This window comes from Rhinichthys klamathensis, unplaced genomic scaffold (assembly GCF_029890125.1).
Source record: "Rhinichthys klamathensis goyatoka isolate OS25496 unplaced genomic scaffold, OSU_Roscu_1.1 h1tg000111l_1, whole genome shotgun sequence".
Taxonomy (NCBI): domain Eukaryota; kingdom Metazoa; phylum Chordata; class Actinopteri; order Cypriniformes; family Leuciscidae; genus Rhinichthys; species Rhinichthys klamathensis.
The window spans coordinates 209,311-224,458 of record NW_026606649.1 but is presented as its reverse complement, the minus strand read 5'-3'; the positions used below and the strand labels follow the sequence as shown (position 1 = coordinate 224,458).

The 15,148-nt window shown below is 36.0% G+C and overlaps 1 protein-coding gene across 3 annotated transcripts in view; it reads left to right on the top strand.

Moving 5' to 3' along the window:
* Positions 1-15,148, top strand: part of psip1a (PC4 and SFRS1 interacting protein 1a) — a 97,400-nt gene that overhangs the window by 34,287 nt on the left and 47,965 nt on the right. For 2 of the 3 annotated variants that reach the window (XM_056254267.1, XM_056254265.1), the window contains exons 4-8: positions 6,961-7,044; positions 7,187-7,264; positions 13,842-13,904; positions 14,007-14,085; positions 14,184-14,277. In XM_056254267.1, coding sequence (XP_056110242.1) covers positions 6,961-7,044; positions 7,187-7,264; positions 13,842-13,904; positions 14,007-14,085; positions 14,184-14,277 — 398 coding nt within the window. The remainder of the gene's footprint in view (positions 1-6,960; positions 7,045-7,186; positions 7,265-13,841; positions 13,905-14,006; positions 14,086-14,183; positions 14,278-15,148) is intronic. The other variant, XM_056254268.1, reaches the window with a different exon arrangement.

Genomic DNA, 15,148 nt, shown 5'->3' with positions numbered 1-15,148 from the left:
CTGCTACAGTAATATGTCAGCAGCATGTATGTAAAAGTTTTTAGTTTTGAGATGACGTTTATGCGTGGTTTGTGAAAAAACTAAAAAACATTGTCACTGAAATAAGGTCATGAAACCCATACTAATTATTTCTTCACAAGACTTTTGAAAATTGTATCACATAGCCCTAGAATATTTGCTTCAAAACTATGTGAAAATCATCCTGACTACTCATTCAGATAAGACAATATATTGATTTAAAATCTGTAAGACATGTTTAGTGTAAGAAAGCTTTATGCTGGGAGGCGTTAACCACCATTAATATTTTGTGTTTCACACCTGAGAAAGACAAAGACCCTCCCCTAATGGCCCTATTAGGTGATATCATTATGATGAGCCTTGCACAAAGAATGAGGAGAGACTTAAAAAAGAATGGCTTTTAGATTGTTTGGATTTATTTACAACACAACATAATCCAAAGATACACAACAAATGACAAAAAAGCACATTAGTAAACACACTGATCTAAAGACAGAGACTTGGTCAGTCACACCTTTGTGCCATTCCTAAAACATAGTAGGCTACACACCTGTCATCTCCAAGGTGTTTGATTTTTCACTTTACCATGTTCATGTACTGAGACTCATGCAAATGTTTAAGTCAACAGGACTCATCAGTGGCATCTGGTCCCTTTAAAAATATATTTTTAGAAAAAAACAAACACCTGTGAACATGCTGATATCAAGAGAAACTATAGGGCTGCACGATTTTAGGAATACATTTTAGATTTTTCTGGTTAAAATTATGAAATGTACTAAATACATACACTATATATATATATATATATATATTAGAGCTGTCAGTTAAACGCGTTATTAACGGCGTTAACGCAAACCCATTTTAACGGCGTTAATTTTTTTATCGCGCGATTAATGGTCTTTTTGGCTTAGCAAACTTTGTAGTTTTTTTTTCACATGCTTTTGCAACAGGATGCGGCGCTGCGCTATGAAACCCATTCATTTCAATGGCTTGCGCCGCGCGAGGACGTTTTGTTGCTTCGTCGACCAAAGCGCAAGCGGATCTAGCTACACCGGAAACAAAACATCAGGCACGACGCCACACACACTTGTTTGGGCTTACGAGCCGGCCAAATAGTTGGTTAACGTTGCGTTTTGAGTGGATGACGAGCGCGAGACGCCGAAATGGATACCAATAAGATTCTGAATGGAAAGTTTACAAGACCAAAGTGATCTGTGTGTTTTGTCGTTGTGAACTGAGCTATCATCATCGCGATCGCAGCGCGTCCAGTCTGAAATACCACTTGATGGCCAAGCACACACACAGCTGATGCGAATTCTCCGCCCCCTCGTCAATATCAGGACCTCGTCAGTATTTCTTTCACCCTTTTATTGATGGACAGTGTTACATTGTGTGAGAGATTATTTGCTCCAAGTGAGAATGTTAGTGTGAAATTGAACACAGTATATGCCAATGTTGTTTTCAATAAAAAACATTTGCACAAAGCAAGCCGATCCAGTTTTCCATGTTGATAAGAGCATTAAAATGAGAAAAAATAATGGGACAAAAAGAAATCAAGAGACATTTAGAATAGATAAAAATGTGCGATTAATTGCGATTAATCACGAGTTAACTATGACATTAATGCGATTAATCGCGATTAAATATTTTAATCGTTTGACAGCACTAATATATATATATATATATAAATATATATATATATATGAACACCAAGTTTGTTGTGCCTTGTAGGCATATTTGTGTAGGGCTATATAAAATATTAACAATAGCCTAGATAGCAGACAGCCTATAAATCGTTAAAAAGGAACACTTCAGTAACACTACACTAGAGAAAAATATATGGATTATCATGTTACTTCAAACGTTTCCATACGTTACAACGTTATGAAATGAGATTGGAGTAAAGACATGAAGCCTAATGTTTGGTGCGTTTTGCTTTTCAAACCCACAGCGCGAGTGAATCAAACTCATTCATTCATTCATTCAAACATTATTGTTACCACATTATACATATCTACGTTTGAGCAGATATCCACAAACACAGTATTTAACAGTAAACACAGGTCTAAACATTATAATATTCACCATGAATAAACACTCATACAAGCCTACTGTGCTGTGTTTAATTATCGAACATAAAAACATTCTCGTGTCGTACATGTACGCCTATATACATTTAGCATTAGGCTTCATGTTTTTACTCCAATCACATGTCATAACATACATTTTAGTCTGGCACCAGTTTAACTAGTAGCTACAATGTAAAGTTTATGCAACAATAACATGCTACTATTAGTGTCTTACCTTAAAAATCATTCTCATAATCAAATCGTGTTCTTCTAATTCTTCTGAGGTAAATCCAAGTTAAACAGCACAGCACAAACAACTCGATGAAAAGCAGAGCAGTACTGAAGTCGCTGATTCTTTGTTTTGAGATGATGAGGGCGGTAACAGCTCTGCGTTCCTCCGCGTGGATAATTTGCATGTGGGCGTGGTCACATTAACGCTAATCCGCTCGGGCTGGAGAAACTGTACATGTTTGCTTTCATACGAATTGCTTAAACAGAGAATATTTGTTTTTGATATGATTTACATCATTTAAAAATGGAGACTTCAAGCTTCGTAAAGACATGTTTCATGTCACAGTGACAAGCATTCGCGGAGTTATAGGTCATTTTCTGTCGCGTTTCAGAATGAACTTCACATTGAGAGAGACGGGAGTACGCGCATCATGTTTATTTTACGAAAAACACAACATTTTGTTTTTATTATGAGTGTACACAAATAAAAGACATTTAACAGTTTTGAATGATGTGTAACACTTACAGTATATGTAAGATCAAAATCAACAGAGTATTTTGAGTTTGTTTTGCACTGATAAGAAAAAAAGCGAGCAGATCGGCATGTAAATTCACCGTAAATAAAGCTGCTGCGTGCAACGTGTATCAACAGCAGCGTGTATCCCAAACTGGCTCAGTTGGCACGGCAGGTGCTCTGTGTGCCGGCCAGCAGCAGCAGCAGCGAGAGGGTATTCAGTGTGGCTGGCCGTACCATTGAAGAGGAGAGCACACCTCAGTCCATCCACTGTGCACGCACTACTGTTCCTCCACGATGCCTTATAAGCATACGATTATGTTTGTAGGCTAGGCCTTTTGTTTAAAAACTCTTCAAAAATTGTGTGGTGTGAAAAGTAGCCCGCCCGCTTTTTTGTTCTTTTTATTTATTATTGTATGAAGATTTTTATTTAAGGCATATTTATATAGCCTATTTATATATTTAAAGTGTATTGTTTCAGTTGTTTGTATTGTTAAAAGGCGTGAATATTAAAGGTTGATTTGAATTCCCGTCCGCTGGTCATGATAGTAGCCTACGTGTATGAGAAAAAAAGAATCGGCGTCGGGCCGCGGGCCGGGTTCGGGCAGATAATTCATGTTGATGTGTTGGGTTACATCGGGTCCGGGCTTTAAAAGCCACGGGCGGGTCGGGTCGGGTTGTAATTTTCAGGCCCGTTGAGAACTCTAATTCACAGCTTAGGAAACATTATAATAAAAAAATCATGAAGAAATTTAAACTAATATCATCAATATTTTTATTGATGCGTATAAGAGTGGGACTCACAATAAACTGATATCAAGAATATATTCAAGTATACAATCTTCTAAAAATCACTTTACATTATATGTAAAAGGTAAGTGGGAGAAGGAAGCGAACATAATTTTATCTGATGAAGAGTGGTTAAACATTTGTAAAACACAGTTATACTACATCTAGTTCAGGTCAGTGGAGATAATTCTCATGGAAGAATATCATAAGATTCTTTATTACTCCCAAAGAAAATATTTACAGAACGGTAATCTGGAATCTGCACTCTGTTGAGACAATGTATTAATTCTATGCCTTTCACATATTTTGGAAATGTCCAACAATTCAGCCTTTTTGGTTAGAGATAGTCACTGAAATAAAATTGATACTGGGATTCGAGATGGAGTACAGTTTCAGTACTATATATTTAGGAAACATACCAACTAATCTTAATACTCAAGACAAGTACCTACTTAAAGTATTATTGGTTGCTAGTAAAAAAGTAATAACTAAGAAATGGCTGCATGAGAGTCCACCAACAAAAGAGTGGATATTGATTGTAAGTCATATGTATGATATGGAAAAACTGACCTTCTCTCTAAGATTAAACATGAATAGATTTTACAAGTACTGGTCAAAATGGCTAATGTACAGGACAGGAGTATGGAGTGAACATAGGGAGATATTGTGAGTGTACTGCAATTATTTTTCTTCCCTTCCACACATTTACATTTTATTGGTATTATCATATTGAGAATCTCTCTCTCTCTCTCTCTCTCTCTCTCTCTCTCTCTCTCTCTCTCTCTCTCTCTCTCTCTCTCTCTCTCTCTCTCTCTCTCTCTCTCTCTCTCTCTCTCTCTCTCTCTCTCTCTCTCTCTCTCTCTCTCTCTCTCTCTCTCTCTCTTTTCTTTTTCCTTTCTTCAGTATGTGAAATATTTATCCAGTGAAAACATTTAGGATTTGTATGTTTTATGATGGCACCTTGAACCTTTTAGGGACTTGAAAGGACTATTACAAATATTCTCCTGATATTATTATTATTAATGTTTTTTCTCTCTTCTCCTCTCACTCTTCTGAGATTATTGGGAGAGTAACCCCTGATATGACGTTAACAGTATATGAACAACATAATTGTATGTGATACCCCTAGTGTTCTACACCTGTTCTGTTCTTTTGAATATGTTCTACTAAAAGTATATATAAAACAATAAAAAAGAAAAGAAAATGTTTTAAATTGAATTATTCACAGCTTAAATATATAACCATGTTGAATTTCAGCCCATAACAATGCAAGCCCTAAAAATACAATGCATTAAAATGCAAGCTTGGTTAATGCAATGCATATTTTTTTTTCAATTAGTGCAATTATACAAGCTTTTGTGTTTCAAAAACATTTGGCATTATATTACTTCCATATTTTGACTCCATGCACAAATGCAGGCAAGAGATTCACATGCACAGAAATCCACCAATGCATGCAATACATATTCCAAACATATGGAAATACACAAATACACTTGAGAGATCCAGTTGTGCACACAGCAACAAGTGGTGCTCACTGCAGAGTCAAATGACGTCCAGCTCCACCTCTCTGGACGTCTAATGGGTGGAGGGGTAGAGTTGTGGGTAGGGTTACGGTGTGTTTGGATATTCTAACTCCACCCATTAGGCCTAAATTACATTCAGAGAGGGGGAGCTGGACTTAACACTCAACCCATGACTCTACAGTGAGCAGCCTCTCCACAGCAATCCAAAAACATAAGCAATGCACTGGCAATAGTATTTCGCTTTAATGCCCATGATTAATGCGCCAACAAGTGCCCCACTGCCCCTGTTACCTTGTTAACATTTTAGCAAGAATTCATCATGTAAAGTACATTTAAGCAGTTGAATATTTGTATAAGAAAGACAGATAGAATTATTAAAATATTAGCAGAAAGACATTGATTGCCATGACCAAAGTGTCACGATAAAGTGTTCTGTTCGCTTGTAGAAATAAAAGCAATGCCTTCATCTATATACAATGAAATATGTGTCAATCTAGTGTTAAATTGAACTCTCTAAGAAAAAGGTAAAATATGCAAATAGTTTTATTTTGGATTGTTGTAAAAATAGGATTTTTTTTTGTTACGAAAGTTAACATGCTAATAACAGGATCATGCAACTAGCAACTATAGTATTAACATTAATAATAATAATGTCCACTCAACAGAAAAAAAACCCATGATTTTTGAAAAGTCATCCACACATGCATGAATTATCATTTTACCATAACATTTTTGTATTCAAATATAGAAACCTATTGTTTAGCACATTCAAAACATCTGAGCAGAAATTCATGAACAAAAGCTGCTTTATTTATTAGCTAATCTTTATTTATAAAGGACTTTTAAAACCAACAGTACAAAGTGCTTTACAAGAATCAAATACAAATGATAAAATAATTGACATTTAGCACATTCAAAACATCCGAGCAGAAATTCATGAACAAAAACTTCACTGATGTGGCAGTATTTTAAAGTAAACACCATCCAAAACAGGCCAATTAATCAAGTCTAAGCATTCATATTACTTTTATAACATTATATATCATATTCATTTTGAATTACAAAGCATATAAATGTTAATCCTAGTCTAATATGTTGCTTATATCAAAGACTGAAATAGAAAGAGATTTTCTATTTCAACATATTCAGTCGATTTCACTCATCTCAGTATAGCAATATAGTTTTGGAAAAGCCAAATTAGTAAATATGTTTCTGTAATAAATACCATGTTTACTAATGTAGAATAAATAACTTGGTCGTCTGATTCTGTAGAGCTCTTTAATCATGAATAGATGCGCTTTGATGGACTTCCAAAGACAAACAGCCATTCACTTCCATTATCAAGCTTGGAAGAGCCAGGACAATTTTTAATATAACTCCAATTGTATTCGTCTGAAAGAAGAATGTCATATACACCTAGGATGCCTTCATGGCTAATTTTCATTTTTGGGTGAACTATCCCTTTAAAGCAGAATACCAATGCAAACAACTCAACAAAATTTTTGTGTGTAAAAATTTAAGCTATACGCACTATTTTTAGAATAAATTGTGAACAAATTATCTTTATATATTTGCATTCTTATGGCGTCCATTTGTGAATGTAGTGCGTGGGATTTGCTGTCTGCATTTATGCACTTTTTTGTGTGAGTGTGGATCTCGAGTGCAGTGTGTGGATCTTTTGGATGCATTTGTGGATTGCAGTGCACAAATTTTTTAGATGTTTTGATACTGGTTTCACTCCATATTTGTGCACAAGAATCTGTTGTATTGAAAATTGGTTAATAAATGGTTTATTCCCAAAACCCTTGTGCAGATAATGACCGCTGGAGCAAGTTCTGTTAAGGAATTAAGCAGCAATCAAGAGGGAGATGATGAGAAAAGGAGAAAATCATCTCAAGTATGTGTGTCTATGTCCATTTCTTAAAAAAATTGTCTCTCTGATCCTGTAAGTCCCTCGCATGTGGACTGGGCTCTCAATGACACAAACTGGCATGTTAATCTCCTGCGTGGTATGGCCCTGTGTGTTTGACATCATGCAGGTGGCTAGCAGTGAGGTGGAGAAGGATGATGATGGTGGGGACATGGAGATTTCTGATCAGGGACATCTGAAAGATGAAGTATGTTCTCTTCAGTGTTGTGCTAGTTACTAAGGAATAGTAACTAGTTACAGTTACTAGTTACTTCATTCAAAAAGTAACTCAATTACTTTGTTGATTACTTACACCAAAAAGTAATGCGTTACTGTTAAAAGTAACTTTTTAGTTACTTTAAAAAAAACATTCTTTAATGTTCCCATTAATGCCCTTTTATGTGTTATGGTCTATACAAACACAAAACTGACATAAAGTAATTTTTAAACACTATTTTATTTGAGTCAGACCAGCACAAACTGAATATATCACAAGGATTTCTGAGGTGACTCACTATGCTGACTCGCGATCATCGCAGTAGACGCGCCAGAGAGAAATGCACATTTCATACGGATTACATAAGCAGAGAGCAGTCTGTAGTCTGTTTTCTTTCGTTTTGAATTCTGTTTAAAAGTTGACATGTCTGTGAGGCAAGTAGGTTACCTTATACGCCGAGTTTCGGTTCATTTATGAGACGAGCTCCAGTTCACGCGCCGGCGCCTCCATTTCGTGATTATCTATCGTCTGCTATATTTACTTCTTATTTATTAAATCCAGGCAATTGGTTGATGAAACATTGATTAAAATTAAGATACAATTAATACAAAACGAAATTCACTTTAAAGAAAGGTTTTGTGCTTTCTGTTTGATGTCTCTGTGAAAGTATTAAAGCATCTTTTAGTGCCGCTTTCAGAGCGCGTCGTGTCCGTAACGGTGAGCTGTCACGTCCGTAACATTGTTTTTTCCTCATAAATGCGAACACTAAAAATAAAATAAAATTAATATTTTGTTCTGTGGAGACTGAGAGCCAACCCTTCTTCATTCGGTGGGTAGTAGTTTGCGCAGTGTAATTCACATAATTACTAAACAATATTTATTTTAGGCATATAAAATTCAGTCCGTATAAATGTGCATTTTCTAAGCTTAGAAAATGGACAAAATTCATTTGATTCTAATCATAATGTAACATTATTGTGAAATTGATTTATTTATAGGCTATTTGCTATTAGTATAGTAAAGCCTATGTTTTTATCCAACTAGGCTATGTGTGGGCCTTATGTAAAATACGGGACAAATCGCGTCCCTTGATTTGATTTGATACGGACGCATTATTTTACTTGTAAATACGGGACAATTCCGTATTTTAAGGGACAGGTGGCAACCCTACCACCAACAATGCGTCGCTGCTGTAAATAGGTTAGGCTGTAGGCTACACTTCAGCCAAAATGAATTAATTAAAAAAAGTAACGGACAACGTACCATATGGTAACGGAGTTAATTTATTTAAAAAGTAATGCGTTACAGTATGAGTTACTGTCAAAAGTAACTGCGTTACAGTAACGCGTTACTGCGCAACACTGGTTCTCTTATAGTTTGGTTGAGGTACAGAGGCTCTCTGGCGGGATGTTTCATATGCAAAAGAGATTGCTTGCAGTTGTGAAAAGAGGGCAGAATAAATCACATACTGCCTTTTCCAGAATATTACCAGTAAATTACCGTGAACTAGGGGTTGAACAACATGATGTTTTTTAAGTCGACATTTATGTGATTAAAGTCGAGTCGATGTCAACTAGTCGCTGATGACGTGATTAATGAACAAATAAGCCTGAACTTCGAGATGAGACTCGAATGCAGGTTGCCATGTGCACACAAAGGACACACAAGGCTATTGCTCCTACTTAACAGCTTATTTTTATCAGCTCTTTTGTAGGGATGTAACGATACACGTATTCGTCATGAACCGTTCGGTACGAGGCTTTCGGTTCGGTACGGATTACAGACCGAACGTATTGTTGGACCATTTTTCCTGCAGACCAAAATTTAGTTAGCAGTCGCTGGTGCGACCACCACGACGTTGTCCAACATCAAATTGGAAACACTTTGGGAAAACTGGGAACACTTCCTTTTCAGATGTACTCGTTACATCATAAGAAGAATGGCATCTACGCTAATTTTAGTGTCTTTGTTTATCCCGAGGTTTTCCCGCAGCCTGCCGGATCCAGGGCGTATCCAGATCTGACGAAGGAGCTTCGCCTGGACCCGATGACAATGCAGTGCTGAAGTGTCAACTATCCTCTCCCTATGAGGATCCCTTTCCCACTCTACAGATAAAGCGTTGTTGAAAATCCGGTTTGCGTACCCCGAAGTGATAAAATAAAACAAAATTCTTTATCAAATGTATAGGCAAGACAAGTAGTTTGTTTAGGCATGGTTTGTAGGGGAATTACAAACCTGCGCACATATATTCAAACGAATATAACTATAGAATCAATTCTTAATGCGCATATGAACGCCATCAGGTCACAGGTTCGCGTTTAAAGTCTGTTTAGAGAGAACGCCGTCGTCTTAGTGGCCCCTAATTTAATAAATGATAATATTGCTGGAAGTGAATCAATCAAAACTAACTTTAGCTGGAAATAACATTATTCAAAAATCGCTATAAAGCCAAAACAATCTCTGTTACCGTAAATTGTATGTTTATCTCTGTAAATCTGCTTTAAAACAATCTACATTGTTAAAAGCGCTATATAAATGAAGATGACTTGACTTGACAAATGGCAAACGTAATGAAAGCGGAACGAAACTGTGCTACTCATTTGTGCTTCTGCTTCACGGAACGTCAGTTTGGACCAATCCAATTTGGTGCAGCGCAAGCCAATCTTGATCGAGCGACACTGTTACTACACACCGCTAAGAGAACCAGTAAAGAAAGCATTTGAATTCGCCACAGAAATTATAACATCGCTGCGAGATCTGGTGAGAAGCATTCAAATTTCTCTGTTATTAACGTAGATCTCTATTAGATCAAACAGCGCTGATGTGGAAACCAGGAGAAACATTGTGCCATGTATGAACTAGTTATAGGCTTTAAGTCCACAAATCAGCAACATTCACGATGGATTTAATGTAGTAACACTAACTGTAGTCTGTAACCATGGAAGTTTGGCAGGAATAGTAAAATGCTTTCAAGTACGTCACATATCTTTTTATTTTTCAAAACTCAAATATTATCATATATTTAAATGTTATTTTTAATGTAATGACCAAAACATTATTTGTTCATCCTTCAAAGATTAACCCCATTTATAAAACTAAAAGTTTATAGATGTAGAAAAACTCACTTTAATTTTTTTTATTTAAAAATAAAAAGACATTACATTACCATTGTAACCAGTAGGTGGCTGCCATTTCCATTCCCAAATATTTAATTTTTAATCGTTTTGCTTTTTGAATTATTTTGACATTATGAATAAAATTGCTGCCCTCAAATGTTAGTCTAGAGCCTTGCAAACTTAAAATAAAACTAAAATAAAATAAACCTTTGTTTATAACTACTACAACAGAGCTGTTTTTGCTTTATATGCTGGTAATGCTAAGAAGACACCCCAGAAGATGGGTCAAGTATAGCTCCATCATTGTTCAAAGTAAAAAAGATCATACTTTATGATGTTAGTTTTAATAAATAAAAAAAAAATTAAAATCTAGGAAATTTCTCTGGCAATTTTTTTTTTTTTTTTTTTTTCTGTATCGAAAACGAATCGTGTCACCACTGTATCGTATCGAACCCCTACTCTTTAGTCTTTAGGTTGTTATATTTCTCACAGATTTCTGCTCGTTCTAAATCAGATACCTACGTTGACAGGTATGTAGGACATTGTATCATTGCATTCGGGTCGAATGCAATGATTGGACGAACATTTAATGGTCTTACGCCTTCCACGGACGATATACATATCAATACATTTAGACAACTTAACTTAGTGATTGCTATCAGAATGTGAAGAGACTTTCAACCAGCAAAACAAAATGTTTCTGGAGCAAATCACCTACCCTGCCTTTAAAGCGTCATGGCAGAGCATTAAATCGATTAGTTGACTAGTCTGTGCAACCCCTAGTGTGAACGGGACCTTTTGAGAAATAACCGTAAATCAGTTCTGGTAATTTGAGAAGCTGTAATATTACCATATTACCAATTTTATTTTATTTTATTAATGAAAAAAAAAAGATTACTGGAATGAGCATGTACAAAAAACAAGAAATGCTGGGGTTTTTTTTTTTGTACATTTTTTTTAAAGAATAGGACTTTTTAAAAGTTTTGTTTAAAATCGTATGCTCTCTTGTGAGATTTAGACTCTAGACATATCGGTAGTAAAGAGAGCCCAAAAATCAGTGTGACAAATATTGTTTTACCTATATTCACACTTTCAACTTAATATTGGTAGTATTGGGCCTACCAATAAATGGCATCCACTAAATTGTAATGTAGCATAGGCTATTTATTTGATGTTTTATTAATGTAACAGCTGTTTATTTTGAGGAGATAAATATATAATTTTTTTTAACTTAACAGTTAGACAGTCTATACTATAGAATTGAAATTGTATTGGTAATTAAAATTGTCATTTTTTGGGGGTGAGCAACCCTTGTGTGACCCTTTAAATGCAAATGAGCTGCTCCCCCTTGGCCCCCTTTCAAGAAGACGGACGAGCTTCAAGAGCTCATGCTCCTGTGTCAGGACAATCTCACGCACTGACAATGTCAGAAACTCTCAGTAGCTGTATTCAGTTCGAAATGGAGTAGGACAATGATGCCTATAGAGCCTGAGAATATATGCTGTATGGAGATAGTTTAGTTTAATTACGGTTAAAACTTATGTTGTCATCTTGCTTTTATCCACAATTAGTACAAGCCTGTTGTAGCGTCCGAATGATGGCCAAAACTTTACTAGTTTTATTATGTTTATTGTACTTCACACAAAAGATGAAGCGTCTGTTTCACCCCAGAAAATCCTTGTAAGAGCTGAATAAAACACAGTACAAGTGCTCATTAAAATCTTATCCATAAACTCTCTCTATCCGTTGCATTATCATCAACATACACAGCGAATTACACAGAAACACTCGTTACAATTAACAGTAAACAAATATATACAGACCGTATGTCTTTTCGGGGGTTGCTAAATAAACTGGTAAACCTTATATCCGTAAAACCACTTCGATGAACTGTAATAAAGTGTGCGCTTAGACCAGTATCGATCCGGAGACTGTAAGCTGGATCACGAACAGTTGGTACTGATCCATCCTTGAGTAACAACTTTTTTAACAAAACCTGTGTTTTGTATTGTCCCTTTGTATTTATTGACCTTTGTTCACAGAGCAGTCTGGTGTAAAATTATTTGGGCAGATTCAAAATGAATTTAGATATATGGGGGCGCATTCTCTTCAAAAGCTCTGATGCCGGGAGTACATGAAGACTATTATGCTCACTCTTACTGTACATCTAACAACAAAACACCTGAATTACTTACGAGACATTGTCGCTACAGCTACTCCGGCCTGGAGAAAATGACACAGTGTACAACTCGCTCAGGGCAGGGTCTATGCTAAGTCCGTCAGCAGTCGTGGGCGGGGCCTGAATCTGCAAACGGCTTGTTCTGAGACACTGCTTATGATTTATGGGATTAAAATAAGGAGTGGGTGGATTTTTATCATTATAGGGTGGTTGTGTACACACTGCAGGCCCGGACCGAGGGAGACTGATTGAAACTAGCGTGTAATTTGGTAAACGATACAGTGTGTGTTTGCACTCCGGAGAATGTAAAATGTAAAATTATTCCATTTACAACGTGTTTTCGCAGCGGTGAGCAATTTAGCCAATCACAGACATGTTTGTTGATTTCTTGAACGCAATGGGAGGTGTTTAAGTTAGAATCCACTCACTGCTCGAGTTTTTGTCCAGCGCTGAGTTTTGCCAAAGACTACAGAGTTTTGCACGCTCGCAAATCCTCTCTAACAAAGTGTAGACATTATGTAAATAAGAGATTCATTGTGTAGTCATTGTGTAGTCAGCTTCACTGATTAATAAACAGAACTTTGTGAGATCGCGATGAATGAGTGACAGCTTTTAATGTTTATAAAGGTAGAGCTCTTTGCGCCCTGACTAGGCGATATAATAATTATTTTAATATAGTCAGAATTTGAATAAAACTTTTGTTTTCCATGCTTGACAAGCCATATACATGCTTCAAAACATAGGCCCATCCGCATATAAATGTGCGATTCACTCTTGAAATTGCGATGATTAACAGTGATAACCATAAAGCAAAAGACGAGACAAAAATGCCCTCACTAATTTCAGAAACACCATCTGTAATTTGATTCTGGAACCGAGTCTGGTGCAAAGCAAACACAGGATTATTTGTATTGGCCGCCATGCCAAATCACATATAGGCCTACAGTATGCTTTTCTGTTAAAATTAACAGTGGTTTGTGGACGTAGATGCTTTAATAACTAATAATTTGTCTGGAGCTTTTATGCTGGGACGTGTAGGCTGTTGGCGAAACGTAACTTGTTGTGAAACTATTTCATGGAAATCTATAACAATCTAACACCACCCCCCTCCCCCACCTTCGGCCCAACTGCGAAATATAACCCCCCGACAAACTGCCAACATACATTTATGTTCAAAAACCATGTAAAAGTGAATTTTGTATAATGGGTCCCCTTTAAGTATAAAATCAGTGGATTGACAATGCAGATATTTATAATTTTTTATGGTCTCCAGAACTCATCACAGAAAGATACCACAAATGTTTCTGCCAAAGCTAAAAGAGGAAGAAAGAGAAAGGTTTGTTACATTCAGTACTTTGCTGATGGTGCTTGTGATTAGGTCTCATGGCCATAACATAACTGCTAGAATTAAAAAAAAAATTTGATTTGGTTTTCACAGATTGAAGCTGAACAGGACTCTGATACAGAAAACTCAAGCCCCACTTCATGCGCTCCTGGTTTAGATGTATTATCAGCAGGTGTAGATTACCCTTTCAAAATCTTTGGATGTTTTCTTTTGTTTAGTGAAAGAACACATCTATAAATATGGATGTGGTGTGTCTTTGTTCTTATTTAGGTGGACCGATTCCATTACTAAAGCGCAGAGGAAGAAAACCTAAAACGGAGAAATCTCTGCAGCTGCAACAACAGGCTTCAAAGGAGCCACTGAGGTCAGGTGGTGATTATTTACAAATGGCTGTGTAACTAATAGTACAGATTCACTAAATAATAGATGAGATGCACCAGTGTACTAACCTCTATTTATTATCTAGCTAATAATCAAATTATAACTCGGTTGTTATTATATTTCTGAAAAGAAAAGCTTTTAAACCAAAATAAAAATGTCTAAGTAAAACCAGGTTGTCAAGGCGACCAATGGGCTTTCTGATTTTGCACACCAACTGTGTGTGGACCACTGATCTATATAAATTACTGGATTGCTCATGTCATCATTAAAAACTGAAGCCACCCTGTGCCATATTGGTATTCCCAGTATTCCCTCACATTTTGTTGAATTAATAGGAAATCATCTGGTTTCAATGAGTAAAAATTACCTAACGAGTCAGCGTTTTTATATCTGAAGTATCTCTGTATATTCTTACAATGCAAACCTCAGAAACATTTAAATAGTTATTTGTTTAACGTTGGGAACTCCCACTGCTTATTAAAAGTTACGTTAATCTTCATTACAGTTGTGAATATCAGATCAGCTAACGGACGAGACACCTCAGCATTTGTATTACAGATGTCAAAATGATTCTTCTGAAATCTGAATACAGATTTATGCTTTGTTAGGGATGCTCATACACCTTAATTCGCCATTGTACAGTTATTCACTGTGGTTATGTAATTATGTTGTGTTATATAATACTGTTTTTATATGTACAGTAGGGCTGCAACTAACGATTATTTTGATAATCGATTAATTGGACGATATTTTTTTTCGATTAATCGGATAAAAATTCAATTTGATTTTTTTCTTTATTATAACTAATTAAAACCCTAAATCACTTTAAAAAGTGCAAAAGCCACACATTGAGT